The sequence below is a fragment of the Ictalurus furcatus genome, chromosome 27 (assembly GCF_023375685.1).
Source record: "Ictalurus furcatus strain D&B chromosome 27, Billie_1.0, whole genome shotgun sequence".
Taxonomy (NCBI): domain Eukaryota; kingdom Metazoa; phylum Chordata; class Actinopteri; order Siluriformes; family Ictaluridae; genus Ictalurus; species Ictalurus furcatus.
The window spans coordinates 6,778,626-6,806,012 of record NC_071281.1 but is presented as its reverse complement, the minus strand read 5'-3'; the positions used below and the strand labels follow the sequence as shown (position 1 = coordinate 6,806,012).

At 38.6% G+C, this 27,387-nt stretch overlaps 2 protein-coding genes across 3 annotated transcripts; both read right to left on the bottom strand.

Annotated features, from left to right (window-relative positions):
- Nucleotides 1-704: 704 nt before the first annotated feature.
- On the bottom strand, nucleotides 705-4,542 carry snai3 (snail family zinc finger 3). Of its 2 annotated transcripts, XM_053616863.1 has the most exons (3): nucleotides 3,952-4,542; nucleotides 1,545-2,135; nucleotides 705-1,329 (listed from the first exon to the last, which is right to left on the bottom strand). In XM_053616863.1, exons 1-3 carry the CDS (start codon nucleotides 4,028-4,030, stop codon nucleotides 1,148-1,150), a joined length of 852 nt encoding a protein of 283 aa, XP_053472838.1. In that variant the 5' UTR covers nucleotides 4,031-4,542; the 3' UTR covers nucleotides 705-1,147. The 2 variants fall into 2 exon arrangements, with proteins under 2 accessions (XP_053472838.1, XP_053472837.1); XM_053616862.1 differs by having other exon boundaries at nucleotides 1,244-2,135.
- Nucleotides 4,543-12,531: 7,989 nt separating this feature from the next.
- LOC128602796 (B-cadherin) lies at nucleotides 12,532-22,397 on the bottom strand. Its single transcript, XM_053616841.1, has 16 exons — nucleotides 22,117-22,397; nucleotides 21,772-21,886; nucleotides 19,605-19,858; nucleotides 18,182-18,319; nucleotides 17,943-18,098; nucleotides 17,656-17,803; nucleotides 17,288-17,460; nucleotides 15,956-16,084; nucleotides 15,552-15,737; nucleotides 15,219-15,463; nucleotides 14,982-15,127; nucleotides 14,650-14,874; nucleotides 13,851-14,069; nucleotides 13,541-13,671; nucleotides 13,287-13,430; nucleotides 12,532-13,104 (listed from the first exon to the last, which is right to left on the bottom strand). Exons 1-16 carry the CDS (start codon nucleotides 22,165-22,167, stop codon nucleotides 12,898-12,900), a joined length of 2,667 nt encoding a protein of 888 aa, XP_053472816.1. The 5' UTR covers nucleotides 22,168-22,397; the 3' UTR covers nucleotides 12,532-12,897.
- Nucleotides 22,398-27,387: the final 4,990 nt, after the last annotated feature.

Sequence of the window (27,387 nt, the reverse complement as noted above, 5' to 3'; positions counted from 1 at the left end):
CTCCTGAGATAGGAGAAAGGTGCCCTTGTCAAGACCAGGTACGGGATTTTCAATGGCTTAGATGTGAAATCTACTCTTCAGTCATACTTGTCTGGTGGGGATTTGAACTACTTTACCTCAGCTGTCGTTCACAGCCACTGGTTTATAAAATGGATTAAACCTGTAAACCTTAATTCTCATATTTCTAACATTTCAGTGCAGTTTGCTTCAGGTTTGTGTAAGGGAGTGTGAGAGTGTGAGGCAGTAAAGGTGTTTAAATGTCAGCATATGTGAGAGTCTAGTATAATCTGTTATAAGTAGTACTTCTACTATATATAAGCCAAAGAAAGTTTTCAAAGGCATCTGTAATTTAAGTATTTCTCTTTTTTCTCTCTGTTGTATCGTTCCTACTGTCATTTCTGTATGCTGTTAAACAGTCTGCTTTGCCAACTAACTTTGGACGGAGTGAAAATTTCACAATAATTTTTCCAACTAGTGTTTTGTTTGATGTGGGCTAAATAACTTCTGTAGTCATGTCATTGACATGATGAGATATTACTACCACATGTTAACAACACAACCAGGTGACAACCTAGAAAGAACCTAATAAATCACAGATGATAGGAAGGACAAAACAGGTCAACAATGACAAAGCAATCAGTGATCACCTTTGACAAAATATTGTGTGCAGTAATTTTGCCACTGAAGGAGCATCATACATTGACTCAGGATTGGAGGCTCTTTCATGAGCACGTGTGTGTGTGGATATCAGTGGACCTGGCGTCCTGGGTCAGGAGGGTTAATGCAGGGAAAATGACAGTGAGGTATAAGAAAGCATCAGACAAATGAAGAAAATAATTTTTATTTTAAAAACGTTGCTTATACAAAATCCTGAACAGAAAACAGTACAAGTGCCACTGACTTTTCATACAGTCGCAAAACAAGTCCTAAAATTTGAAGTAGACCTCACAATACATGCAAGTCACTTAGCACAAACACTTATTCAGTCCCTAACAAACACACAAATCTTAAAGCAACAGTGCCTCGAAAATGAGTTAGTACAGTGCATTCTCCTCTTGTATATAAAGATCAGCATGGAGCGGTGGACCTGAGAGAAACCAGGGCCTCAAGTGTCATGGTATGATGATAGAAAAGTAACGCTTGACCATCAGGATGACAGACAACAGCCAGCCTCCTCGTGTTTGGATAGAAGTGAGATTCTGGAGAATGTCTTCGAGCAGCTCCTGCACTGATACTTCTTAACGTCTGAGTGTGTCTGCAGGTGAGCACGCAGGTTAGAGCGATCAGCAAATGCCCGACTGCAGTGAGGACACGAGAATGGCTTCTCACCTGAAGCAAGAGCACATTACTACATTATCATATACTTCTGAGACTGCTAGACAGACAGACACACAGATAGTCCGACTGACCAACAGACAAACAGAAGGATAGATTGACAACCAGACAGACAGGCAGCCAGACAGACAGACAGACAGACAGATAATACATTTTAATACATAATACATAGTTGATTAACTCTGCATTGTGTGACTGTGTGTGTATACCTGTGTGTGTGCGTATGTGCCCCTGAAGTAGCCAGGGCCTGGAGAAGGCTTTCCCACACAGCTTACACACACAGGGCAGTGTATGTGTGCGGATATGCATTTTCAGAGCACCGAGGCTCACATACTCCTTGTCACAGTACTTGCAGCTGAAGTATTTCTGACACGGCCACTCACACTGGAGCTGTCTGTGTTTGGCCAGGCCAGAAAAGGTGAAATAGGTTTTATGACAGTCAAAACACTCAAAGTGCTCCTGGATGTTGCCCTTCGAGGCAAGTCCTAACAGGGAAACAGCAACGTTGGACACCACACTGTCCTGCAAAGCTCTGTCGCTATGATGACGCTGAGGTGCTGCAGGCTCAGAGGCTCTCAGCTGGGTCTGACTCACGGCTAGGGTGTAAGTGTGTCCTTCTGAAGGCAGTCTGGAGTCCTGTAAAGGCTGCGGTTCAATCACGGCACAAATGGAGCTCATCTGTGACACTGACCTTATGGCTTGGTTCAATAGGCATGGACCAGGGAGAAAACTTTCATCAGGATGAGGAGAGGTGAGTTTGGAGCACGAAGACAGCACAGGGATCACTTGAGTGTGAGGATCTGTAAAACGATCAACAAAGTCTCTGTGACGGTTTTTTTATGTTTGAAAAATATCTTATAAATAAGTAAGAATATGTTTGTTGGTACATCAAATATTAGAATAAATTCATTGGTAGATCACCCTTATAAAAAAATCACATGATTCTATGTTTTTCACATGTGCCTGTGAGTAATATGTGAACACGTGAAAACATGTGAAGGCGTTATTCATATGTTACATATATGAACAAGTACAAATACATTTGTGACATGAAAATGAAAAACACAAGCACATGATGTTATAAGTCTACATGTGAAAATGTGTCAAACATAACGTGTGAAGTTTTTAATAAACCCACATGTGAATCATGTGATTATTCAGGAGGTACATTCCTGTGACTTTTCCTTAAGGGAAATGGTTGCGGTCCTGAACAATTGACATGATGGTTGTGAGTTCAAATCCCAGAAATACCAGTGACCCACTTTTCGGGCAAACACCCTTTTACCCATACCCTCAGCTCTATGCTTGGGTTGGCTCACGAGCCAAATGAATAAATGTGATTAAACAATTATCACAGTTTGTATAGCTCTGATCCTTAACCAGAAAAACATGATTAAACGTCTAAGTTAATAATATAACTTAGAAATGGGGAAATTAAGAGTAAGTACATATATTTTGTATTTCCTCATTGAAAAAAAATGGTTCAATAAAACACAATTTCTTCCATCAACAAGACCTGGGATTACAGTCACACTGTGTCCTAAACTACGTCAGCAGGTTGGACGTCATCCCTGAAATACTGGATGTAGTTGAGACAGATATTTCCTGAACAGATTTTGGGTGTGATAGCCATCCATTACCTGTTACTATAAAAAATATTGAGTACATTTGGAATAAGGACAAAAAAAAACAAATCTTTTAATTTTTTTACTTTAACATTTTGCTTAACTACTCCATTAATGAGTGAAATACTTGCCACCAAAATACCTATAAAGTGACTTCTTGTTCTAAGTGAATGTCAGACATGTCTTAAACCTGTACAATGGCTTGCTCGAACTGTAGTCCAGTTATTTTGAACACTTTTTTCAATGAGTGTTTTCACTGAATTAGTGTTAGGGATGCAATCTAAGAGAACTTCCCGACCATTTTTTTTTCTCGGCCCAGCTGCTTAATTGCAGATAAGTTCATTGCTGAATAGTAAAGCATGTCCTTTACTCAGAGGAGGTTAAGGGGCTTGTTTGCTTAAGAGAAAGCATGTGAACAAAACCCACAGGTTTCAGGCGAATCATGCTCTAGCGAGCCCCCTTCACCATGTTTAATGGGACCCTTCAGATCTCCAAAACAAGGGCTGACAATAAAAGCTCCTCTCTTTTTTTTTGAGAAATCCTGCACCTGCTAAACGCCAACTGGGCTTGTTGGATCTGTCGCAAAGGTTTGCTTCACTTCTGTCATGACTGAGTCTTCTCTGATGCAGAGCATCACCAAAACTAGCAGCTCATCAATCTTATAGCCTGTTCATACAGACAAAACGAGTAGATAAAATGAAGCATGTACTATGTCAGAATTTTTTTAATGTTTCAAAGTTGATAATAATTCGATAATAAAAAAGTCAAGTCGATGATAATTTGTAAGGGTTATCAGTTGGTTATCGCTTAACTAGCAGGGATTCTAATTTCTGTTAGAGCAGGCTATTCACCAAAATGTGCTGGACTCCACTGGACCAGGTCTGAACTCCGGCCCCTTTGGTCTACAGTCTACAAACTAAAACGGATCATTAATCCGTTTTTCCTGCATGGCCCAGTATAAAGCTATAACAAGAATGTGAAAATTACTCACCACCACTCTGTGAATCCAGCGTGCCATAGTTGGGCTTCTTGTGACTGAGGTGTTTTTTCACCAAGAAAGATCGAGGCATCTTAATATCCTATGATTCACTTTTGGAAACTTTTTTAAGCAGATGTGATTCCTGTTTCAGCATGCCAGCATGGGAAGAATCACTGTTTATGCCCAGAGACAGAGATGGCAGGTTTAAATAAGTCTAGCTGATGCTTGAGGGCTGTCTCACAGGGAGTCAGGTGCAGGGGGCAAGCTACTAATTAGCATAAACATCCCAGAGAGCCAATAAGAATAAAAGAACAAGTGGAAGAGGGGTGGAGTCATGTTTTGAGCTGCATACCCCAACAAAACAGGTGCATGTGGGCCTGTGGGATCAAAATAGCAAAACATAGCCACATGTGGCACTATGGTGTGGTAGTTTACATACAGTGGGACTATTGAGGTTTATGAGGTTTACACTGTTTGATAGATAGATATTTAGAAAATCTGCATATACATATTATTGAATGGATATGCTTGGGCTATTGATAATTAATGAATTTTCTATTATTGAGGTTTTAGCCACCAAAATAAAGTTTGTTATATAAAAATGATTGTAAAAAATTACAAATATAAATTTGTGTGTATCAATTTTTTATTGATATTTATGCAGTATAATGTCTCAATGTACTCTGCAGTTAAAGCATAGAACAAATAAACAATTGAAAAAAATGGAATTGTTTTGTTTTATAAAATTGTAGCACAATTTTTGCAGATATAACAGCGCGCAAGGAATTCTTTCTACAATGGAAATCAAACATTGTTTGGAAAGTTAGCTGTTGTCCTTTGAACTTAACCCTATCAGCTGTTGAAGCTGACTCCAATACTATTGCAAATGGGTTGCACTTGTAGCTTGCTTTGGTTTCACCTTTCTGTCCAGTTCATCCCAAACCAGCTCAATATGTTTTAATTCTGGAGACTGTGCTGGCCATTGCATGATTTGAAGCCTACTGGCATATTCTTGTCTTCTAAGGTAGCTCTGACACAGCCTGGAGGTATGTTTTGGTTCATTATCTTGCTGTAGGATGGACCCCTGACAAATTAGGCATAGACCAGAGGATAATAAATGGTGCTGTGGTAGACCTTTTAGTCCAAAATGCTAGTCACTCTGTGAAAGTTACCAGCACTGGATCCAGCAAAAGAGCCCCAGATCATCAAGCTTCAAATCAAATTTTGATTCATTGGTCCATTAGATCTTCTTCCAGTCTTCAGTAGTCAATTGGCTGTGCTGCATGGCCCAGGCAAATCTCTTTTTCTTATTTTTCCATTTTAGCAATGGCTTTTTCTTACTGCCACTCGATCTGTCTAACCTGCAGTTCGAAGTCTTCTCTCCATAGAAACTGAAACTTGTTTACTTCAAACAGCGTTCAGCTGTGCTTGAAGGTGTTGTCCTGTGAGCCACCTATCATGCAAGCTGTTGACTTTCAGAGACTTGTCTTCTGATTTTGTTGTACCTTTTGATGGTTTAGGAAACTGAACTCACTGACACCATGGTTTTCTTTGCAGTTCCTCTAAAGGAAAGACCTACACGTTTAAGGGTTATAATGTTCTGCTTTTCTTCCTTTTGTTGGAAAATGAAGAATGCTGCATCCTGCAGTGCAATGCTGTCTAAAAACTGCCCTAGAGGGTGTAGTAATACAGTCTGTTCCAACACTGCTTCTATACAGACAGAGGGTTCGTAAGTTTTGACACCTGTAGGAATTGCTTGCATCAGCTTGCAAAGCCTAATTTACTTACTTTGCAGCAGAACAGCTGTAATTTGTTTAGCAGTCGTTGTTTTTATAATCCTGAAATGTGCATTATTTTTCAGTTTTCAGTTTATTGTTTAGTTTTTATTTAATTATTTTAAACCTCTGGCAGTTTACCATTTACTTTTGCATGACTTCAGGTTATTCACTGGACTTGAAGTGCACACACACACACACACACACACACACACACACACACACACACACACACACACACACACACACACACACACACACACACACACACACACACACACAGTCACTCACTTACTTTTTTTTCCTCACCACATTCACCTCATTGGGATTATGGAAAACCGATCTTATTGTTAGAAGGAGCCGTTGTGATGTATGTGTGTGAAAAGTACAGCTTTGGTGCTGATGAATTGGGTTAACAAAACATGAACTGAAACTCAAAGCATTTACATCTGAATAGATGAGCTATTTTCAAACAAGTCAAAGTATCATTTTAATACCAAAATGACTATGTGAAATAGAGGTTAGGCTATTAGACTAACCCCCAAATGACAATATTTCCATTTGCTGCTTACAAGTCAATGAAAGTTAAATGTACATTCTAAATATGTTTATATGTAAATGTAAATATAAATATATAAATATGTAAATATGTATAAGTAGGTGAAAGAAATTGTTTTGTTCTATCTATCTGTTCTATTTGAGAACGCTTAAAGTTTATAAATTAAGTTAATAAATGATTATTATGCCTCACAGCTCCATGGTCCTGGACTCGATCCTGAGCTCGGGTTACTGTCTGTGTGCAGAGTTTCTGTGCTTATCCTCCCCGTGTCCTTGTGGGTTTCTTCTGGTATTTCTAGTTTCCTACCATGTCCCAGAAACATGTCAGTACATGGACTGGCTATGATACCTTGCCTCTAGGTGTGAATGAGTGTTTGTGTGTTGGTAAATGGAGCCCTGACATGGACTGGCATCTCCTCCAGGGTGTATTCCCACCTCACCCCCAGTATTCCCAGATGCTCTGGCAGGAGTCGGACCAAAAGGTTAGAGAGGGATAGACATGTCCACAAACTTTAGCAGCTCCACAAACTTTAGTGTTATCCTTGCATGAGACATAGAGGAGCATCTCAAACTAATGAAGTGAAGAAAGTGTGTGCGCCAGTAGGACCTGTTAAGAGAGCGTTGAGTTTTAATATAGTTTAAAATTTCACAAATATTTACATGATATTATCTTCCTAGAAATAAACTCACTTCTTGTTTAGCACGTTAAATTAATTAATAAAAAATAACTTATTAACAACAATTTCAAAAACTGTCTTTCTATTTGCTGACAGTCATCATGACTTCATATTGAGGGTTTTTTTTTTCTCTCAGAATGTTTCATCATGTCCCGTCTTGTCTATTTTAAAAAATAATGTATATATACAGTTGTAATCAAAATTATTCAACTCCCATTGCAAATCAGGTTTACTGTAAAAAATTTACAGACTTTCAGCTGTTTGCAATGAACAAATCAAACAAAAGCAATTGAAATAGTTCGACACAAAGAATGCTTCAAGTGGTTTCCCCAAATTCAACTTAAAATGCAACTTATAATGACTTCTCCAATTTCAAAATTATTCAACCCCTTCATGGTAAGCATGTTAATACTTAGTAGATCACTTTTTGCTGTTATGACCTGCTGCAGATGAGATGCATGTCTGGCTACACAGCTTCTGGCAGCATTCCTGAGGAATCTTAACTCATTCCTCATGAGCATTGGTCTCCAGTTCAATAATATTCTTGTGTTTGCATGCTGCAAAGGTGACTGTGATGGCCCTGTAGAATCTTCCAGGACTTCTTCTGCAACCAAGCCTTGGTGGAATTTAAGGTATGCTTGGGATCCTGTTGGAAAGTTCAATGACGCCCAAGCTTCAGCTTCCTCATACACAGCATGTCGTTTTCTCCTAGGATTTCCTGATACTTCAGAGAATCCATCTTGCCTTCCACACCCTGCAGGTTTCCAGTGCCAGAGGATGCTAAGCAGCCCCAGAGCCACCACCATGCTTGACTGTGGACAGAGTGTTCTTTCTTCATTCTTCTTTGCTGATCCATCGTGCCGTAAAGTTCCAGTTTTGTTTCATCACTACACAGAACAGAATCCCCAAACTTCTGTGGCTTATTTATATGATTTTGAGTGATGTTTTTTGTGCTTTTGGGTCAGTAGTGGTGTACGTCTTGGAGTTCTTGCATGGAAATCTTGTGCGTTTAATATGAGCCTTACTGTGCTCACTGAAACCTCAGTGCCTGTTGCCACCAAGTCTTGCTGCAGGTCTTTTGCAGTCACTCGAGGGTTTTTCACAACCTGCCTTCTCAGAAATCTGGTTATAGCAGTTGATAGCTTCCTTTTTCTGCCCAGTCTAGGTAGTGTACACTCAACAAACCCCTAGCCAGTTCAGGTATTTTATATATTTTCTGACACTAGCCAGTTCAGGTATTTCATGTGTTCCAGCTCAAGCACACCTGGTGCAACTAATGAAGCCCTTTATTAGTTGCATCAGGTGTGCTTGAGACAACACCTGTTTTGCATATTTGTGCTGTTGTGAGGGAATCTATTCAGGGGGTTGAACATTTTTGAGAGTGGAGAAGTCATTATAAGTTGCATTTTAAGTTGAATTTGGGGAAACCACTTGAAGCATTCGTTGTGTCGAACTATTTCAATTGCTTTTGTTTGATTTGTTCATTATAAACAGCTGAAAGTCTGTAAATTATGACAATAAACCTGTTTTTTCAATGGGGGCTGAATAATTTTGATTGTAACTCTGTGTGTGAGTGTGTATGTGTGTGAGTGTGTGTGTGTGTGTGCGTGTGTGTGTGTGTGTGTGTGTGCGTGTGTGCGTGTATAACAGAAACTAAGGAACTACTATCCTTTCAAGAAGTAAAAAATAGTTACAGATTTTATATTAACCTCATATTCACTACCAGAAAAAAGTAAAATTCAACATGGCAAAATGGTTGACCTTACTATTGGATCAAGTTGGAAAGAGGAAAAGATCTGTGACTGAAAGAGGCTTCATTATTGGTGCACAAGACTCCTCAGATGTTATTTAAGTAGAAACAATGATTACAATGACATCTGCAATTAGATCTATGGGAAAGACATCAGTAAATAAGGTTTGAAATTGTGGCTGAACGTGCTTTCACAATAGCCTTGTGTTATGCCATATATGTTATACAGTGCTCTCCACCCCCCTCATTAAAACACCAACTGGGTAAATATTGGATTTCCTGTTTCTGTTTTTGTTTTGTCTTTTGTTACCTTTCTATACATCTGCATATAAAATGCCAACAAGACCATGTGTCTAAAACGCAATGGCTCCATCTAGTGGACATTTTTTTTCACCGTACTCTTAAAAAGATATTCCACACTGGGTTAAAATTATACATCACATACTGTATATCTTACATATCATCTAGGTTAAAACTCATCAACAAGAATTAAAACCCTAAAACACAATGACACAAATACATTTTCATTTTCGTTTTGAGCCTCTTGGTTCATTGCTCACATTTAGAAACCATGTGTTAAAACCCTATTGTTTGAAATGTGCCAATATGTGGTCCAAAGAGGTGTCAATGCAAATGAAGGTGGCCATCATTAATCAAAAAAACAAAAACAAAAAACAAACCCAAACTAGACCTATCAGAGAAATAGCTGAAACTTTAGGAGTGGCCAAATCAACAATTTGGTACATTCTTAAAAAGGAGTGCACTGGCATGTACGGCTGCTAATGGAACTGGGTCACTGGTGTTTATTGATGATGAGGCTGTTGATAGAAGCAGCAGGATGAATTCTGAAGTGTATAGAGCTATACTATCTGCTCACATTCCATCAAATTCTGCAAAACTCATAGGACAGAACTTCACAGTACAGATGGACAATGACCCAAAACGTACCACAAAAGCAACCCAAGAACTTAAGGCAAAGAAATTAAATATTCTTAAATGGCCGATGACCTCAACCCAACTGAGCATGCTTTTCACTTACTGAAGACAAAACTGAAGGCAGAAAGACACACAAACAAACAGCAACTGAAGGCAGCTACAGTAAAGACCTGGCAAAGCATCTCAAGGGAGGAAACTCAGCATTCGATGATGTCCATGGGTTCCAGACTTCAGGCAGTAATTAACTGAAAAGGATTTACATCCAAGTATTAAAAATAATCCTAATATATTTATGATCACTAGCTTGTCCAATTACTTGTGAGCCTGTGAAAAAGGAGGGACTCTGTTAAAAAATAGGTGTATTCCTGAATGGTTAATGCCATATTTTTGTTAACCACCTTTAATTAAAGCTGAAAGTCTACACTTCAATCACATCTTGATTGCTTCATTTCAAATTCCTTGTGGAGGCAAAATTACTCTGTCCAAATACTTATAGACCTGACTGTATATACACCTACCAGCCATAAAATTAAAGTCACTGTCAGGTGACATTGATTATCTCTTACAGTGGCATCTGTGAAGGGGTGGGATATATTAGGCAGCAAGTGAACAGTCGGTTCTCAAAGTTTATGTGCTGGAGGCAGGGAGAATGGGCAAGCGTAAGGATCTGAGCAATTTTGACAATGGCCAAATTGTGATAGCTAGACAACTAGGTTGCCACTTCATGGCAACAGTGTTCCCTAATGGCAGTGGTCTCTTTCAGCAGGATAATGCGCCCTGCCACACTGCAAAATTTGTTTAGGAATGGTTTGAGGAACAAGACAAAGAGTTCATGGTGTTGATTTGGCCTCCAAATTCCCCAGATCTCAATCCAATTACCACAGCACACCTTCAGAGGTCTTGTGGAGTCCAGGCCTGGATGGGTCAAAGCTGTTATGGTGGCACAAGGGGAACTACACAATATTAGGCAGGTGATTTTAATGGATGGATGGACCGACAGACTGACACAGACATACAGTATCTCACAAAAGTGAGTACACCCCTCATATTTTTGTAAATATTTGATTATATCTTTTCATGTGACAACACTGAAGAAATGACATTTTGCTACAATGTAAAGTAGTGAGTGTACAGCTTGTGTAACAGTGTAAATTTGCTGTCCCCTCAAAATAACTCAACATTAATGGCTGTGTGTTGAGTTATTTTGAGGGGACAGCAAATTTACACTGTTACACAAGCTGTACACTCACTACTTTACATTGTAGCAAAATGTCATTTCTTCAGTGTTGTCACATGAAAAGATATAATCAAATATTTACAAAAATATGAGGGGTGTACTCACTTTTGTGAGATACTGTACGTACATACACACACACACACACATCAGTGCAAGTGCTAAGCCGTGTTCCATTACAGCACAGGTTCCCAACCTTGGTCCTAGAGTATGCAGTCTTGCACCCAAGTGTTTTCCCTGTTCCCATCACACATGAATAAATGAATCAGCAGCTAATTAACAGCTCTTCCTGAGATGAAGTGGGTGTGTTAAGGATCGGAGAATACTAAAATGTGACAGGGGTACTCCAGGACCAGCAGCGGGAACTCGTACCTTACAGGAATATAGTACAAGGTAGTTGGCCGTTAAAAGACTAAACTCCAGTGCAATAACAATAGCTTACAGGTACCATCAGTGCAGAAAGTACAAGATACATAAGAATGGAGAAATCCAACACTGCACAACATACAATTTCATGCAACAATGTCATTCAGTAAGGTCCAAGCAAGAGAGCAATAGGTTACCCCTCTAGTTCAAGTTTGAGAACAAACTTTGACATTGGCTTGATAAAGGCAGTCTAAAAAGTTTAATATAGTTATCAGCTTGAAATGTGATGGTAACATGCAGTTTTAAGAGAAACAGGTAGATAGGGTGCCAGTACTTCCAGAGTTGGATAGATAGAGGGTGCCAATACTTCTACAGTTGCATGGATAGCTAAATAGATTAGCTTTTATTAGATAGCCAGGGTGTCAATACTTGTAGAGTTTTTTTTTTTTTTAGGCAACTAGATGACAAGAGTCTGTTACAGGAACACTGAGAGAAAAAGGGCTTCTGGCCACGTGTGTGTGTGCGTGCACAGGCCCCAGTCTGAGCCATGCTCTGAACATTGTCAGCTTTCAGGATTTTTGATCAACCGCTTCAGTTGAGGAGAAAAATAAATAGTTTGCAGGTAGAAGTACAAAGTGTAGTGTGTAATTATCTGATCTAGTGCGCAGGAGTGTAGGAAGCTCCCTGTGTAATGTAGTGTACTGTATACAGTAACACTACATAGGGTAGTAATACTGTATGTGCCCATTGTTTTACACTGCAGCTTGAAGTAAAAGTCCAGAGTACTGCAGTGTAGGGAGCATTCAGGACTTCACCAATTAATTCTACTCATGCAGACAATTAGCTTGGGCCTAAAATAATAATAATAATAATAATAATAATAATAATAATAATAAATCCCAGATATTTTATGCTATTTTAGCCTATTTCACTGTCCATAGCATGCCCTTGCAGAACCACAGCATGTTGGTCTCCAATAAGAAGCAGTCCGCTTGTTTATTTAGTCTGTATGTTTAATAGTTTCTCACAAAAATATATGATTTTTACACTTAATGTCTGAGTAACTTATCCACCGACTTGTGCTTTTTTGATCCGCTGACACAAACATCACATTCAGATTAATAAACCTTGGGTCAGATATCATCCATGACTATTAGTTATTCAGGAAAGAATTCAAATGAAACCTTATTGACGGCTGGCTCCAAAGGGATGTTTAATGGCACAGCCAAGACCATGAGCCATGTTTTTAAGGGAAAAGAAGAAAATAAAAGAAAAAAAAAAAAGGGAAAAAAAGGCTACACAGTATATAAAATTTTATATAAAAAAAGTGAAACGCATACATACAACAAAGTCTATACAGAAAGAACAAGTTACATGGCATGACAAATATTTTTATTATCTAAAAACCATTAAAAACCAAATGGGGTACTAACACTTCATGAAACTTTATTGATGGTTAAACATTGTACCTCAGTGCTTTGAAAACCATGCAGTAAAGGTCATCCAATAATAAATGATCCACAAAAAAAAAATGCAATTCTTTCAGCGATGGCTTTTGACCAGTGCTGTTCCAATTTTACTCACAAGCTAACATGGAAACTAAAACTGTCCCATATTTACATCCATCCTTGTGCTTCATGCCTCACCAGACTTTCCCAGTCCTTAATCATCCTCTCCACCTCCATACATATCAGCAAGTTTCTTGAAGCGTGGTCCCCACTCACTGAGACGGTCATAGTCCTGATCACCAGAGCTGGAGGAGTTCAGGGAGCTGAGGGATCCTGCCTCTGATCCACCACCCTCATAATCAAACACCAGCAGGGAATCATAGGGGGGAGCTGTGGGGTCATTATCCGCCGCCTTCAAGTTCTACAGCACAAAGCAGAAATGCAGATGTAATGGGCAAGAGGCCAAGTGTACAGACACCATGATGTCTGTGTAATGTGTGGAAACGCATATGAAATCAAGTCACTTTTATATGCATACACAAACAGGCTGTTCTGAAGTACAGCCACACTCCACAGCACACACAAAAAAAAAGTATGTCTTACATCATCAATGAAGGTGCCAATCTCCTCTGGGTTTGCAGGCCGTGGCCGATATTGTGGAGCAGGCATAAAGGTGGGAACCACATCATTACGGAACACATCAGGGCGGTTGTCGAGGCCCCTGTGCAGAACACTTAGGTCGTAGTCCTGTTGAAAAGCAATAATGCCAAAAGGGAATGAGACCACTGATGTAATGAAAAGAAAACAGGATTTATATTTAAAAAAAGTTTCAAAAGAAAAAAAAACAAAAAAAAAACCTGATCATCCTCTCCACCACCCTCTTCATCATAATAGTACACGTTGTCACGAATATCATCATCATTGATGAGGGGCTGCTCCTTCTTGGTGCCTTTTCTTCGAAGGAACAGAAGCAGCAGGAGGACCAGCACTACAGAGTGGGCACATCACATATACAACACCAAATTCATATTACTAGTATTTATAACTATTCAACTCTAAATTATTTAGGGTTTATTTATTCATTGTGATTTTTTTTATAAACCTTTACAATTGTTGTACATATAAAAGAATAGGTATGAGGGGGGAAAAAACAAACCAAAAACTTACACAACAGAGCCAAAATAGCCCCCAAAATTCCAAGCACCCCGGAGAGGCCAAATCCTGCTACGGATTTGTCCGAGCATAATGCTTCATCTCCTGTGCAGTCGCATACAGTGGCCTGGACAGTGTTGTCTTGGGAGAGTTGGCTGTTGTCGAACACCCTCAGAATAATATTGTACTCTCCCTGCTCGAGTGGAGTCTTAAGTGAAAGTATAATCCCTGTTTCTACATCAACAGCGGAGGAAGAAAAAGAAGCAAAAAATGCATTTATGTACACAAACGCCACAGATGCTCACTTCAAGTATAAAGATTTATTTACTTTAGGTCTATGTACCACGACCTTTATTTACGTTTTGAGGGTTCTTTGTTCGGAATATAGTCAGCAATTTTAAAGAAAGTTTGATACATTTTATTGGTTGTTTTACAGATTAGGACTCAATACAGGATATGATACTTCAAAAAATGTATTCATTATTTTAGACGCCATGTTTGACAATTTCTTTAGAAGTTCCCGAGACTCTCACAGTACTGCATAAATGCCTAATAAACCAATGTGGAGTTGAAGTTGAAATGGTCTGTGGGTTTGCAGCTCAATATTATTTCACTACTATAACAATAATTCATACAATTAGCAATGTGTGGTAAAGTGAAAGTGCCTAAGAATGAGAACATAAGACATCCAGTCGTCTTTAATTTGTCTTTCTGTGGAGAAAATCAGAAATCTCCCAAACTGACCTCTATATGGTTAACTTATACCCATTAGCACTGTATCAGAAGTAAACTTAATAGTTGAGTAAAAGCCTACTTGTATCGTTCATCCTGGCAGTCCAATTGTTCTTGCCATCTCCTTGCAGCAACACACTAAAAGGAGCACCAAAGCCAGGCCCATCCTTATCAGTCACAGACAGGACCAGTGGAGATGAATCCTTATTACATATTTTGATGACCCGGTCTTCAATTATTGGACCATTATCGTTCACATCCTGCAACTCAATTACAAGGGTACCAGTACCAGTTGCTGGAAGGTCATCTGCAAACACATGCAAGAACTCATCAGAAGGAGTGCTTTTTTTAAACAATACTTAATAAATAAATAAATAAATAAATAAATAAATAAAGGTTGATGAGGGGGTTTACCATTATCCACAGCTAGGATTAGGGCTCTGTATTTGCCATCTTTCACATAAGGAGATTCTCTGTCCAAAAGACTCCTGACTGTGATTCGTCCAATGTCAGGGTTTACAATTTTAAGCCAGCCAGCAGGATCACTGCCTATACGATACCTGAAACACAACATAATACCAAAATATTATACCAGAGCCTGAGGGAATCCCAAACATCCAACATTGAGGTATGCACCGAGGAAGCTCTTACGTCACTTTCTGGGACTTCCCAGTGTCCGGATCAGTGGCAGTGTACACGGTCAGTTCACTATCAATCGCTGCATCTTCCGGTTTGGAAATGAACTTCTCCACTGGGTCGAACACTGGAGCCTCGTTCACGTCGATAACATTTACAATGACCGTGGCAGTAGAAGTAGGCAAAGGTTTAGCAAATGGAACCTCGTTTTCCACAGCTACTAGCAGTGTGTATTTGTTGTTGTTCTCAAAGTCCAATGGCTGTGAAAATATGTACAAAGTTACAAGAGTATATAAAATGATTAGAAAACACCTAACTGATGAGATTTCAATCCGAGTTGTGCAGTACCTTCACAGTAGTAATGATGCCCTCTTGTTTGTTTGGTCCTGTGCTAATGTTGAAAAGTCCACCACTGTTTCCACTAACAATCTTAAACTTTGCTGCCCAGGCAGATGACTGTGGTTCATCATTGTCAGTCACTGACATTTTCACCACCAAAGCTCCCACTTTATCCTCTGGGACAGACACATTGTACTGGAAAAACAAATACTTGCATTATCATCAATAACAACAACAATAAAGACAACTTAATTTAATCAAACTTGGTAACTGCTTTATCATAATTTGGGGATTGAAAAACCAAAATAAAGGTCATACATAAACATCTGGAGCAAAGATTCATTTTAAAAGCAATAATTTACTGCAAACCATGAATTAATTTAAATTAAAACCTTAACCATTAATTGCCTTACCAAGTTTTTCAGAAATTGAGGTGCATTGTCGTTGCTGTCTGTTACAGTAATTATAGCTTTTCCGATTACTGGGCGGCCATCCCCCTGCATATCTGCTGCTTGAATCTCCAAAGTATATTCAGGATTTACCTTGAAAAAGAACAAAACATTTTATAACTTTAAACCCACTTTCAACATCAATTGTGTGTTTCACATGCAAAAATGTGTTCATCCAAATTCATTTAGACTCTACAATTGTAATACATTCACAGTTTACATCTACCCCAACAGTTTAAATAAACAGTTTACATGCTTATTTTACTCCAATTTATGTGAATACAGCAAGTTAACATTTGGTGTTAACATTGCCTTATTAGAAAGCACACTGGCGTAATTTAAAAGTAGCTATGGTTCAAAACTTACTTTCAATGAGCCTCATTTATCAATCTGTTACTACAAATATTTGTGCAAACCAGACCGGACTAAACATTTTTTTTAAAAAGTAACAGCACCTGAAAATGTTAAAGCCATATTACAGAAAAGGTGATTCAGCTGCAAATTAGGGTAAAAAAGAAAATGGCTCCACATGATAAATGGAGCACAATAATACATCTATATCCAGATAATCATGGACACCATGCACATGACAAAACTGCTACAGTTAATCGTCTTTCTTTTTTTCTTAACAGTGTTTCAGGATTTCATGAACACAAGTCTCTCCCAGAACAATGCACCCTGAAGCAGTGTTGGAAAAGTGTTATAAGGAAGAAGCCAATGATGACACGCAGTACATTAGGAAGTACACTGCATAGGCTCATTGCAGCTTGAGACATAACAGTCATTCACTAATAATGTTGCACAAAATTTCATAGCAAACAGAACAGACCTGCACATCATTTGAGCCATTGCAGCTCACCCTCCTTTTATGCAACTTGAATGACTGGTCTTATATTTTTTGTGTGTAAAAACTCTAGTGTATAAAAAAAAAAAGGATTTACAAATAAATCTGCTCCTATTCAGCTTCATAAAATGAGGCCCATTAATAAAATAAATAAATAAATAAATAAGCAAGCCAGGAACAATTTGTATCCCTCATTATTATGCACCAAGTTGACTGGATGCCCGTTACATGCACCATCCAACCTTATTTAAAATCCTTATTTTGGTCAACATGCACAGAATTCCAACAAAAAAAGGATAAATAAAAAAAGTTTACATTACTTAGTAGTAAGTTAGTATTCTATTTAATAAATTATCTCTCTTGTTTGATCAGACATAAATTTCTACCAGCCAGACGTGACAGTTAGACTGGATGTAAATGTAGTTAGTGAGAAATCTGATTTGTGCACTCACCTCTCTGTCCAGGCCATCAGCATTCACTCGAATCGCTCCAGTGATCGGGTTGATCGCAAACATGTTTGGACTTGGATTTGTTGGAATCTGACTGATGATGGAGTACCTGACATCAGCGTTGTAGGTGTTTGGATCGTCTGCATCAGTGGCAGTGACGGTCATGAACTCGAATCCTTCAATGAGAGAGTAATAAGACATGAAATTTTGAACACTGTGATTAAGAGCAATAGTAAACTATATGGTCAAAGGTATATGGACACCTGACCATGACACCCTTATGTGAGTGTTGAGCATTATTTTCCAAAAGCATAGCATTACTATGGATGGATACTATGGATAGGGTTATAAAGGCTTTAATAAAAAGTTACCTATTTTTGAAGCTTCTGGTACACTCCCGATGAATGGATTTTGGGTGAAGATAGGATGGTTATCATTCTGGTCCGTCACTACGACTATAACTTCCATGGGAGGTTCTCCAATGTTCGAATCAGTAGCTGATCTAGCAAGGGCTTGCAGCTGGAGTTCACAGAAAAACAACATGGTAAATTACTAAAACCAATATTCTTGTGTGGAAGCATCTGTTGGCATCCATCTCAAGCAGTTATAATATTTGCCAAACACTTGACAGATATAGCCAAAGTGAAAAAAGTCTCACCTCATATTGATCTTTTTCTTCCCTGTCTAGAGGCCTTGACACATAGAGCTCTCCAGTGTTTTTGTCTATTGTGAAAAGTCCCATTGGAGGCCGGTCTGCTCCTTCACCACTGATACTGTACACCATCTTTGTTTCTTTGGCATAACTGGACTTAATCTGGGCACAAGATGTGACAACTTGATATAAAGTAAAAGATGCACAGGGAAGATTCTGTGCATCTATAAATCAGCTCTACATACCTGCACCATCCTCAAGGGGAAAGGGCCTTTTGAATTCTCTGCGATTGAGACTGGAGGAATCACCCACTCTCTTTTTCTCCTCCGCAACCCACCTGATTTTGGAAACTCCAGAACTAAGAGAGCTGAGGGGGATTCAGTCTATATAAAGCAATCAACAAAAGAACATAGCACACTATTCAGTAACATGCCTCCAATTTGTAGTTGCTCCAAAGGCCCACTGTCTATAGCAAGATAGACTGCATAAATGAGTGTTAAAAATATTAGCTTCAACATCTCAGAAAAGCATTAACTACTCATCCAGCTGTAACTGTAACACCAGCATTAATGAACTTTTTTAAAGGAGAAATTGTTGTTGGATAAGATCAGTTAATACAACTTCAGTAGATATAAAAAAGGTCCAAGGTTTTTTGTGTGGAAAAAAGAAAAGAAAAGCAAAGACATGAATAAAATAAGATGAACATTTTAACTTGAAGATGGTTGTGTACAGGAGAGCCCCTCACAATTTGAGATCGGAAGAATTTTTGCAAAATTTGCCAAATCATAAGTTGGGAGATTCTTACCAAAAAATAAAATACAGAATGCTGTATTACAAGCAAAATGTACTTTAACAAAGCACTAGTTAAGGAGTGTGCACTGTAGCTAAAATATGGCGTTAAGGGTACACACTTGAAGTGTTAAAAACTGTACAACAATTAGCTCCGGTTTATTAATTTGATTGGACATGCAGCATTCTGGCAGAGTTGATATTTAGTATAACAGCACAGGTACATTTCCATGGTTTGAATCACTCCTCTTGTTCATGTCCACCACAAAAATATCCAGTTCTAGCATTAGTGTGCTACATTACTACAGGCGGTCAGTCAGTCTGTGCGCTGCATGACAACACAACACTATCCAGCTGTGGCTTCTTTGGGAACCATTTATCAGGACAGAGCAAAAATAAACAAAATATTTGGTCATATTGTGTCTGAATGTTACTCAATCTTACTTTTTTGTTTAGAAACAGAGTTTGAATAGAACTGTTGCATAAAAGCAATATCACACATGCAATCGTGTTCATGTCAGGACATTGCTTAAATAGCAGCTATACGAAACTTTCCTGCTTACTACGATAAGTGGCCAAAAGACAATGAACTTATGCTCCTGAACTCGTGCTCCCCCTCTCTGTATGAATCAGGTCATTGTGTTAGCAAAAGTAAATATTGCTAAGACATCGGAGTATTGTGATTTCTATTTGCCATATGGGTCACCCATGAAGGCAAGTAAGCAAGTTCTGACTATTCACACTTCAGGTGAGAATCAAGTGAAGAAAAAAAAAATCTGTTCACAGCTTTACAGTTCTTCAAAATACATAGTACATACACTTCAATACAGAAAGTTCTGCAGTTTGTCCAGCAGAGGTCAGACTAGTTAAGAGGTGTACCTGCACAGGCTCAACTGCCCAATCTTCTTCCTGCTGCCCATGATGGTGGCCGGCCCGGCCCTGATGTTCCACTCTCACATACGCAGTGTGTTTCTGTCCTCTGGAGTCCCAAGCATGGATCGAGAACATCTTATGGCCATCATGAAGAGTGACCGGTCTCTTCAGCTTTACTGTGCCATCAGAGTTTACATGAAACCTCGCATCAGCAGAGTCAAAGATGGTCCGTGTTCTTCCACCGCAGTCGTTGAAAACAACTGAACAGGAAACAGGAATTAATAACATTTATTTATTAAAATAAATAAAAATTAGTTCAATGTGCAGAAGCATCCTGAAATCTCTGGGCACTCATCTGGTCTGAAACACTGGTTGTGCAAATTACAGTCAAGACTGTAGTTATGAGCATCTAGCTGGGCATTAAACTGAGCAACAAAAAAAAATAAAATAAGCATGAATAAAAACAAATTTGATGGACCAACATGCACTTTGTCTGGACCTCAGTAGAACAAAACCCACAGGATAACGTTTTGCATAACACACACGGATTGTTGGGGACTCCACAGGATCATAAAAACCAGCAAGGTAGAAGACTCCGCATTAGGTGTTGAGCTATTAAAGGCCTGTAATAAGGACATGGTGAGTTAAATCAATGTCAAAGCAAAAATAAATTGCCACTGGGCAGGCAGCAAGACATGAGTGTGGACAATTTCTTCATGATGGTATTTCAACTCACTCTGAAACAAAATCCAGTAGTTTATACCAGTGGTTCTCAAAGTGAGGTCCAGGGACCCACAGGGGCCTGTGAAGCAGGGAGTCCCTGAACTTTTGTTTTAGTTACAGCAGTGGAAATCACAACCTATCAAAGTTGCATGTGTAATAAGTTCTTATTAACCTGATCTTATAGTTGCTAACCTGACTAAACATTCTACTTGATTGGTCACTTGAGTTGAATGATTTTAGTTTAAACGTGAATAACTCAAAATAATCAGGACTTTAAATTATATCAACTTGACTTAAATGTGTTCGGTCAATGGAAAGTTCACAAATATTACTGTACACATTTTAAATTATGCTCATGAAAGCAACCTTATTTATTGAAAATAAATAAAGTCTAAGCATCCACATGAAGTTTAACAAGCTTCCAGTCACTATAGTAAACAAAAAAGTGAAATGAATATTAGCTTAAACACATATGGTCAGATAAATGACAAAGTCTAGGTGCCAGTGCCTCAACAGTATGGGTGATTTTAGTCAGGCTGGAAAAATGAAACTAACCTCTGTGGAAAGTACCTAAATATATATATTTGCTGAGGCTTGAACTCTGTCGCCATATAAACTTTGCGGAAGTAATCATTTGCTCACCTGGTCTTGTTCAAGCTTGTATATCCACACCCACAGAAACTCAAAGGCAGTGAAAGCACAGACTAAAGCACAGTTCGACTCTGAATCAGCCACACACACACCAACACACACAAAGGCCAAAATGAAGCAGAACACTGCAGAAGCACTTGATCCATTCTAATACAAATCAAGTAGCACCTCGAAGGAGATGTTAAAAGCACACCATTTTCAGGTAATTACGGAAAGGACCATTCTTATTCAAGCTGAACATGAGGAATGAGCTGCTGGGTGTTTAAACACAATACAAAATGAAACCAGAAGAACAGAAAGCAGACATATAAGCAGCTGTAGTTTACCAAGCAAGGCTACAGTCCTTATCAAACAAAGCAGCTCCAAGTTTCAGGAACTCAAGGTAACAATACAGAGTCACTATAGTACATTTATCTAAAATTGAGTGGCCTTCAGTTACTGAGATCAAACACACACCCTACAAAGACTCTACAAGACATACTCAATTAAAACAGACTGATTCTCTAATCATTTTGATCAGAAATAAAGCATGTCCCAGGTGTGAAAACTGTAGTAATGCAAACCAAGTTGAATAAGGAATTAAACCAGATGTTAAATATTTAGCAGAATTATCTGAAGCACCTCAAATGGAAGTTAATAATAAAGACCAAAGTAAAATAGATGCAGCTCAAATGTAGCTCCTAAACATATAATAATTTAGAAAAACAATTACAAACTAAACATAATCCAAAACCAATCTTTTTTTAGCTTTACTTTTTTCTTTTCTGAAAAAAGTGAAGGTGTGGTAATGTTGTCTAACCTGTGCCGATCCTTGAGCCCTTGTGCAGGTGTTCTCTGTGAACTCTGAGGAGGAAAAGATCAGAAGCAAAGCCAGGGGAACATGGCGTCGACTCCACAGATCCACCGCAAAGGACCTTAGTAAGGAACAAAGATTGGGTTTGTTTCGCTTATAGCTTTTTAAAAGCGAAGTGAGTTAAATAGGTGATTTTATGCGTTAGAAGAGAAAACGAGGAACAAATATGTCGATATTTCAGAAAACTCGCTTTTCTGAACTTAGGAGGGGAAAAAAGCGACACGTCCGTAAATTCAAACAAGAGCAAATATGGCATGACGCCAAGAGGAAAAAACACAAATATATATCTACCTGCAGTAAAACAAACAGAACTCCCAACCGTGTGTCCCATTTAGTCTCCATTCGACGCAGAATAAAAAATAAAAAATGTAATCCTTCCAATTTGAGAGACCAAAGTGCGCCGCGACTGCGTGAAGATTTTAAACTTGTCTGTGTCGACGGGAGGAAATGAGTTTCAGCAGGTAGTTTCGGCGGTGACGCAGCCGCAACCAGGTGACCTCGCCCATCCGCTCGCGCGCGCTCCAAATATGGACACTTGCCTCAAAGCTCCGCCCACCGGCCAGGTAATATCTCCTGCACACATCCGAGAAAACTCGATCAGCATCTGCAGCGATTAAAAACCAACTTTAATAATACTAAAAAAAATACTAGTACCTGTAATAATATATAAAATGAAGAGAAGACCCTGCGTGCCCTGCTTCTTGTAGTTTCAGAAAGGATGCTCACCACTGGAATGAAGCTGGTGTGACGTTGGATGTTCGATATTCGCGGATATGCGGAAATTAAGGGACCGTCTCTAAAGTTACATACGACATTGGTATACACGTTTCTAACTTCAATAGCATTTGAAGGGAATGACTTACAGTCATATAACCCACTGTAAAGTGTTCATCTAGGTGTCAGGTATGATGCACACCTCTTAGATTTCTGATATTTAATAAAATAAAGTATTAAATCATATATAAAATTTTCCATGTATTTTATTACTACATGGGCTCAACTGTGAAGTGTTGTTAAACTAAACTATTAAGTCACATTTAAATTTAAATTTGAGTATTTATTAAAATAAGCTATTAAATCACATGTAAATTAGATCTGAATTTCACTAGAGAATGGGCCCATACACAAAATATACCATTATTTAAAGCTCAATAGCATTTGAAGGGAATGATGTACAGTCACACAACCAACTGTAAAGTGTTCATCTAGGTGTCAGGTATGACGCACAACTTTTAGATTTGTGATATTTGTTAAACTAAACTATTAAATCACATTTAAATTTGATATGTATTCCATTACTGAATAGGTCCATACACAAAATATATCATAATTTAAAGCTCAATAGGATTTGAAGGGAGGGACGTACAAACATGAAGCCAAGTGGAAAGTGTTCATCTAGGTATCAGCTATAATGCACACCTCTTATATTTTTGATATTTAACAAAATAAGCTATTAAATCATATGTAAATTAGACATGAATTTCAGAATGGGGTCATACACAAAATAGCCATAATTTAAAGCTCAATAGCATTTGAAAGGAATGATGTACAGTCACACAACCAACTGGAAAGTGTTTGCTTAGGTGTCAGGTATGACGCACACCTTTTAGATTTTTGATATTTAACCCTACAATGCATGAACCAAAAAAAACTTCATGAATGCATAAAGGGGGTCAAAATGACCCATACTGGACTGAATGGTCTTCTTCAAAAAATAGATGTCCTATTACTGAAATAATGAATATATATATATGTATGTATGTATGTGTGTGTGTGTGTGTGTGTGTGTATGAATAGCATTTATATATATATATATATATATATATATATATATATATATATATATATATATATACGTGTGTGTTTATATATATGTATATATATATATATATATATATATATATATATATATATATACACACAGTATCTCACAAAAGTGAGTACACCCCTCACATTTTTGTAACTATTTGATTATAACTTTTCATGTGACAACACTGAAGAAATGACACTTTGCTACAATGTAAAGTAGTGAGTGTACAGCTTGTGTAACAGTGTAAATTTGCTGTTCGCTCAAAATAACTCAACACACAGCCATTAATGTCTAAACCGCTGGCAACAAAAGTGAGTACACCACTAAGTGAAAATGTCCAAATTGGGCCCAAAGTGTCAATATTTTGTGTGGCCACCATTATTTTCCAGCACTGCCTTAGGCATGGAGCTTCACAGGTTGCCACTGGAGTCCTCTTCCACTCCTCCATGACGACACCACGGAGCCGGTGGATGTTAGAGACCTTGTACTTCCGTTTGAGGATGCCCTACAGATGCTCAATAGGCTTTAGGTCTGGAGACATGCTTGGCCAGTACATCACCTTCACCCTCAGCTTCTTTAGCAAGGCAGTAGTCGTCTTGGAGGTGTGTTTGGGGTCGTTATCATGCTGGAATACTGCATACTGATCATGCTCTGCTTCAGTATGTCACAGTACATGTTGGCATTCATGGTTCCCTCAATGAACTGTAGCTCCCCAGTGACAGAGGCACTCATGTAGCCCCAGACCATGACACTCTCACCACCATGCTTGACTGTAGGCAAGACACACTTGTCTTTGTACTCCTCACCTGGTTGCCGCCACACACGCTTGACACCATCTGAACCAAATAAGTTTATCTTGGTCTCATCAGACCACAGGACATGGTTCCAGTAATCCATGTCCTTAGTCTGCTTGTCTTCAGCAAACTGTTTGTGGCTTTCTTGTGCATCGTCTTTAGAAGAGACTTCCTTCTGGGACGACAGTCATGCAGACCAATTTGATGCAGTGTGCGGCGTATGGTCTGAGCACTGACAGGCTGACCCCCCCACCCCTTCAACCTCTGCAGCAATGCCGGCAGCACTCATACGTCTATTTCCCAAAGACAACCTCTGGAGATGACGCTGAGCACGTGCACTCAACTTCTTTGGTCGACCATGGCGAGGCCTGTTCTGAGTGGAACCTGTCCTGTTAAACCGCTGTATGGTCTTGGCTACCATTCTGCAGCTCAGTGTCAGGGTCTTGGCAATCTTCTTATAGCCTAGGCCATTTTTATGTAGAGTAACAATTCTTTTTTTCATAGAGTACTTTGCCATGAGGTGCCATGTTGAACTTCCAGTGACCAGTATGAGGGAGTGTGAGAGCGATGACACCAAATTTACACCTGAGACCTTGTAACACTAACAAGTCACATGACACCAGTGAGGGAAAATGGCTAATTGGGCCCAATTTGGACATTTTCACTTAGGGGTGTACTCACTTTTGTTGCCAGCAGTTTAGACATTAATGGCTGTGTGTTGAGTTATTTTGAGGGGACAGCAAATTTACACTGTTACACAAGCTGTACACTCACTACTTTACATTGTACCAAAGTGTCATTTCTTTAGTGTTGTCACATGAAAAGATATAATCAAATATTTACAAAAATGTGAGGGGTGTACTCACTTCTGTGAGATACTGTATATATAAATGATATTTTTTGTTAAATATCAAAAATCTAAAAGGTGTGCATCATTGCTGACACCTAGATGAACACTTTACAGTGGGTTATATGACTGTACGTCATTCCCTTCAAATGCTATTGAAGTTAGAAACGTGTTTAACAATGTCGTATGTAACTTTAGAGACGGTCCCTTAATTTCCGCGAATATCGAACATCCAACGTCACACCAACTTTATTCCAGTATGCTCACCTTCCTGGAAAAACAAGCAATAAAGAAATGCTGGAGCCTAATTCTAATCGACCTGTTTGTAAAAGCTAAATCATATCTAACTCTCAGACTATATCTACACAAACATTCAAGCAGCGTGTGTATCATTCAAATTCCTGGCTTTGAAGACCATCAGCTATGAGCTGCAGTGTGTTTATACTGTACTGTGCCGATGAGCAGGTCAGGCTGAGAGGCTTGATAATGTTACTCCAGTGAAACACACCACTCATATGAGAAAGATCCACAGCCTCTGTCAGGTTCAGAGATGGAGTGGAGCTGAAAGAAGCGTTTACACTTCATGGTGCAAATAAAATGCCTTTATAACTACTTTATCTATTCACTGAGTCTGTGTCCTACTCGCTGATTCTAATAGTGTTTATGTGTTACACCAGTTCTGTTAATGAAGCTTCATTTGAGCTCTTTATCAAAGACATGTTGGTATTACAATGGGCAAAATATATTTATATGTTTATTTATTAAAACTATTAAAGCATAAACATGGCTGGAAGTGTAAAACAAATGAGAGATGAGTTCCCAGCAAACATTATTGAACAGTCTTCACTGGCAGCTTACTCATGATTTCTTTTCTTACTCATCATCTGCAGTACAGACTGGTTAGACATCCATTAATAATGCACAGTAGACTTTATGGACCGCTGTCGCTTCTTTAGACCACAAAACAAAATCTAATAGCTAGCTTTGTAGTTAGTGATATTCTACCTATTCATATATTTAGCCTATTTGTTTACAATTTAAGTATTCAGTCCAAATAACTAATCTATGTGTTGATCTTGCCTTTATTTTCAACAATAGCATAAATAGCAAATTTGTCCGGTTGATGTACAGTACATAAGTAGCACTGTAGCATGCAAAATAGTGGTTAATATCCAAAACCTGACTTCCTGGCTATTGCTCCTCCAGTCTGATCATGAGTCATGAGGTTTCAGTGTGATCACACACACACACACACACACACATTCATCCCAGTGCAGCTCATACTCTCTCTCTCTCTCACACACACACACCCAAAATGGCCTGCAGTTTATTTCTGACACTCAAGAGAAATGAGGGGCAAAATCTTACTGTCTTTCCGCCCAAATAAATGGCAAATAAATTCCCTCAATCGAAAGTAAAATATCAAACATTAACACAGTGCGATTTCCTTCCCATTTTTACTAGCTACTAGCTAGCTACTTTGGCTAAAGAAAAAGGGTATTTTTCCAAACCAGCTATAGCGTATAAAAACTTTTTGATTATATATATATATATATATATATATATATATATATATATATATATATATATAGCTGTGCTAGCTAGCTACCTATTTGAACATATGGACACGGCTAATACAGCTAATGTACGCGACATTAATCTAATGAGCTAAAATTTACGCCAGGTTAACTAAAACAATTCACTTCGTTGCTCTTTGTTGGCTTTGGTAAGCTTAAATAGCGTGTCTTTCTTTCTTTCTTTATGTATTTATTTATTTATTTAATTTATTTATTTATTGCAATCGTACTTAGCTGTTGCACGTGCAGCCATAAACGAACAAATTACCTCAGGGAAATTTTTTCTTCTTCAGGGTTGCCAGGTCTGCATAAATAAGCCACACTGGGGTCAGTGTAAATCCAGAGAAATCGCTAAATATTAAAAATTCACAGAAATGGTTTTGTACAGCATATAATGAAAATAATAAATAAAAAACGATAAACACGACTAGTAAATTCGCTGATATGTACAGGGTTAATGTTGAGAACAGGACCAAGAGATGCTTTTGAGAGGAGACGGCCGCACATGATCCCTGGTGCAGGTTTAGTTGAACA

Coding starts and splice junctions, on each gene's coding strand:
- snai3 (XM_053616862.1), bottom strand. CDS start 4,030: ATGCCTCGATCTTTCTTGGTGAAAAAACACCTCAGTCACAAGAAGCCC. Junction 2,136..3,951: donor GCTGGATTCACAGAGTGGTG/GTGAGTAATTTT, acceptor ATCGTTTTACAG/ATCCTCACACTCAAGTGATC.
- LOC128602796 (XM_053616841.1), bottom strand. CDS start 22,167: ATGGAGACTAAATGGGACACACGGTTGGGAGTTCTGTTTGTTTTACTG. Junction 19,859..21,771: donor GGGCTCAAGGATCGGCACAG/GTTAGACAACAT, acceptor TTTCCTGTTCAG/TTGTTTTCAACGACTGCGGT. Junction 13,431..13,540: donor GTGGTGGAGAGGATGATCAG/GTTTTTTTTTTG, acceptor GCTTTTCAACAG/GACTACGACCTAAGTGTTCT.